This window comes from Notamacropus eugenii, chromosome 3 (assembly GCF_028372415.1).
Source record: "Notamacropus eugenii isolate mMacEug1 chromosome 3, mMacEug1.pri_v2, whole genome shotgun sequence".
In the NCBI taxonomy this organism is placed as follows: Eukaryota; Metazoa; Chordata; class Mammalia; order Diprotodontia; family Macropodidae; genus Notamacropus; species Notamacropus eugenii.
This window is the reverse complement of record NC_092874.1, coordinates 64027155-64031006: the sequence shown is the minus strand read 5'-3', so window position 1 is coordinate 64031006 and position 3852 is coordinate 64027155. Positions and strand designations below refer to the sequence as shown.

At 53.0% G+C, this 3852-nt stretch overlaps 1 protein-coding gene across 1 annotated transcript; it reads right to left on the bottom strand.

Moving 5' to 3' along the window:
- Nucleotides 1-1256: 1256 nt before the first annotated feature.
- On the bottom strand, nucleotides 1257-3076 carry PTF1A (pancreas associated transcription factor 1a). Its single transcript, XM_072650252.1, has 2 exons — nucleotides 2200-3076; nucleotides 1257-1555 (listed from the first exon to the last, which is right to left on the bottom strand). The coding sequence occupies exons 1-2, from the start codon at nucleotides 2993-2995 to the stop codon at nucleotides 1353-1355; spliced, it is 999 nt and encodes a 332-aa protein (XP_072506353.1). The 5' UTR covers nucleotides 2996-3076; the 3' UTR covers nucleotides 1257-1352.
- Nucleotides 3077-3852: the final 776 nt, after the last annotated feature.

Here is a 3852-nt window from a genome sequence, read left to right as displayed (position 1 = left end):
AGGAGTCCATCCCCCACCTCCACCCCTCCAATTGACTCAGGGCATCTGTGAATTTCAATGCAGTTGGTGGGCTCCACTTGAATTAGCCCATGAAAACTTTGGAAATGTGTGGTGGTCCTGGGACATGGTGTAAACTCTGAAATGAACCAAAGTAACTATTGTTAAGATTTTAATTGGAGATTGAGAAAGTTAATGTCTTAGAAGCAGATTGGTGATGAGCTGAGAAGATCTATGGAGAGAATGCCTATTTCAGTCATTCAGGCAGGAGATATGGTAGAGCATTACCCTTTTGGGGAACATTTCATGTCTCAGGCAGGACCATAGATTTAAAGGTGATTCAAGTGCAACCCCCTCTATTCTATAAGTGTGGGTGAGAGGGGTAAAGTGACTTGCCAAGGATGATATAGCTACTAAGTGTCTGAATTAGGAAGTCCTGTCTCCTTGATTCCTAGGATAATGCTCTAGTCACCACAATACAGAAGGAGCTCAACAGAGGTCAAACAATTGGCTCAAGGTCATACAGGCAGTAAGCTGAGTCAGGATTTGAACCCAGGTTCTCTGACTACCACTAGTGCTCTTGCCAGTACACCAGGACACCACCTATAGTCATAAGGTCATGGGATTTAGAGCTGGAAAGAACTTTAACTATGTAGCACAACTCCAATATAGTACAATCTATATCATCTTAAAGACAAAGAATATGAGGCCCAGGAGAGGTAAAGAAAGTGACTTGTCCCAACACTTGCCCTACTTACCTCACTAGGTTTTTCTAAGACCATATGTGAAAACACTGTAAATAGGAAAGTGCATCATGGAAATAAGGTTAGTTTTGACTTCTCTCCCTTCCATTTCTTCCTAAAAGGATATACTAGATGGGATATAAATATATACATACATTCACATTCATATTTTTTCTCTCCCTTTGACTTAGTTTAACTTCCCAAAGTGGCTTGGTCCTTTTTTCAGAAGTCTCCTTGGCCCCCCAGATTCTGCTGACCATAAGTAAGTGATATAGGTGGGGGTGAGTATAAATCACATTTATTAACAACACAATAAACCATATCTGGTAATAAATTATCATTCGTTCTGGCAAGAGTTTTTCCCAGTCTTGTAGAGTTCTGCCGAAGGTGCTGTGAAGATACTATTGCATATATTTTTAAAAATCAGGATAAATTATATAAATTATGCATTTTTAAAAAGACAGTCTACCTCATTAACCGTTCTGAGTAATAAATAGATAAATAACAAACTGTTGATTGCCATTAGGATAACGTGATTCTTAAATTAAGTTTACAAGAGATATTTACACCTGCAGAGTGCATAGAGGCACAATCTGTGGGAGGCTGGTGTCCTTAGGACACAAAATCAAAGGGTGGTTCATTCTCTATGTTGTTGAGAGAGGATTTGTTGTTTAGTTTCCTGGGGTCTTCCGGAGTCCACACTTTCGCAGTTCGAATAATGTTTTGTTCTTTGAGTTGCTTTTCATCTGTCCACGAGAGAGAATGCCCTGCCAGGGGCGGAAGTCCATAATCCGGGTCGCTGGGAGATGGGGATCCTAAACAGATAAGGGGAAAAAAGAAGAGAGATTGTAAATGTCGAGTCAAACACTCAGTGCTCCCTTACTGTCCATTCATATTCCCCTTCTTAGCACTTCCAATGGAGCAGGTGCCTAACGGTTCCTCAGAGATGACCCTCCCCAGTCTCCTTTACCCTTCCTTGGGTTCTTCCTTTTCTCTAAATCTTCCTTTCTCTTGTCCTGTCTATGACCAGTTTGCCCAGTCCCAATGCCTGCAGGGGCCGCTTGGAGCACGCTCCCTTTTAGCTAAGGTCAGAGCGGAGAAAGGTTTTTTTGGTTACTGAAAAAAGGGGAGGGGCGAGGGCGGGGGCACAAGCCCTGGTGAAAGCTGACTCTCTGCGTTCTGGGGTTGCGCTTGCCTCCTGGACTGACGAGTGAGTGTGTGTGTGTGTGTGTGTGTGTGTGTGTGTGTGTGTGTGTGTGTGTGTGTGTGTCTGTCTGTCTGTCTGTCTGTCTTGTCTGTCTGTGTCTGTCCGTTTCTGTGTGAGGGAGCAAGTGGGTTGGCTGGTTGGTTGGTCGGGCAAGTCGTGGGTTGCCTTCTTTTCTATCTGTGAGTCCTCATCCAGCCTGGGACTTTCTCAGGTCTGGGTGCCCTCGATTTGCGGGCTCAGGGGGCCACTTACGGGTGCCCCGGTGGCAGATGATAACCTTCTTGGCCTGACTTCCGAGACCTTCCCCTCCCAGGCCGCTGCCAGCCCCGGCTCTGACGTAACCCCCACTGCCTCCTCCTCGAAGGGGCAGGTCGGACTGGACAAGCTCGCTCAGGAAGTTGATGTAGCCGATGGCGAGGCGCAGCGTGTCCACCTTGGACAGCCGCTTCTCGTAGGGCAACGTAGGGATGTGGGAGCGCAGCCCTTCGAAGGCGTCGTTGATGGACTGCATCCGCCGCCTCTCCCGCACGTTGGCCGCCTGCCGCAACTGCTGCAGCTCCGCCTCAGAGCGCACCCGCCGCCGCCGCCGCGCCGCCGCAGCCGCCGCCGCCGCCGCGCTGCTCAGTCCCCGCAGCCGCCCCCCGGGGGAAAGCACACTGGCGCTCCCCGAGCACGGATAGGCGAGGCAGGGCGCAGGAGACCTGGGGCCGGGGGAGTCTGGGAAGCCGCTGCCGCCGGAGGGCGCCCCGGCCTCGCAGCAGAAGCCGCCTACATCATCCGCCTCCTCGGGGACCCCCGGCGGCGCCCCTGGAGGGTTCTGGGCAGACTGGGGAGGAGGCAGGAGTAGCCGCGCTCCGTCCCGGTAGTAGTACTCGTGTAGCTGGTGGCTGAGAAAGTCCACCTCCGCCTGCTCGTCGGGCAGCAGCTCGTCGCCGTCCTCCAGGGGGTCCCGGGAGGATTGGTCAGTGAAGAAGTCCTCCTCATCGAAATAGGGAGAGGGGAAGGCGTCCAGCCCCCCTGGAAAGTGCTCCAGCAGCACCGCGTCCATGCTCGCCGCCTGGGGTTTAGATTTTGCTGTGCCGTGCCCCCCGCCCGCCTCCTTACTTTGCGCTACTTCCCCACTCCTCACCTCCCTTCTTTCAGAGACTTGGTGCACTGAAGGTAGATGAGGACTGCCTTCTCACAGCCACCTCCCGCCCCGCCCCCGCCCTCAGAAACTGTAGCGGATGCTCAGGTTAGGGGACTGCCCCCTTCGCAGCAGGCCAGCGTGGTGCGCTCTGGAGGGCTATCGGGGACTTGCTAGGGCTGAGGACCGGCACGCGAGGATTCTTATAACTACATCCACAGGCGCGTGCCATGGACCAGCCATGCCAGCCAATCAGAATGCGAGGGGTGCGTGCAGGGGTTAGGGGGGTGTGGAGGAGGGAGGCACCGACTGATTTGGAGGGAGTGGGCTGGGTGGGGAGGACAGAGATAGGACCTAGAGAGCAGACATGACGACTCTCTAGTCCCCTCCCTTCCCCTCCTCTCCCCTCCCTTTCCATTCTCAGAAAGCCTAGGGGTAAAGGAGGGGGCGGAGCCCACACAGGATGGGAGGGGAGACAAGGGCGGGGAGCCATAAAGTCCTCCCCTTTTCGAAGCTACCAGCTTTTGCACCTGCGCGCCGGGCCTCACAAGGGCACCTGTGACTTGGCTTGGGGCTTCCTGAGAATGAGCGGAGGACAGCCGGTACCCTCGTCCTAGTGAGAAACACGGAGACCACGATCCCCTGTCCCACGACTTTCCCACGAGAAACTTCTCTGCACTTCGGAGAGGAGTCGGAGAAGCGAGTACAGGATGCTCCATGACTGGGTAGCCCAGCGGCCAATTCCCCTCTCCCTCTTCTTCTCCTTCTTCCTCCCTTCT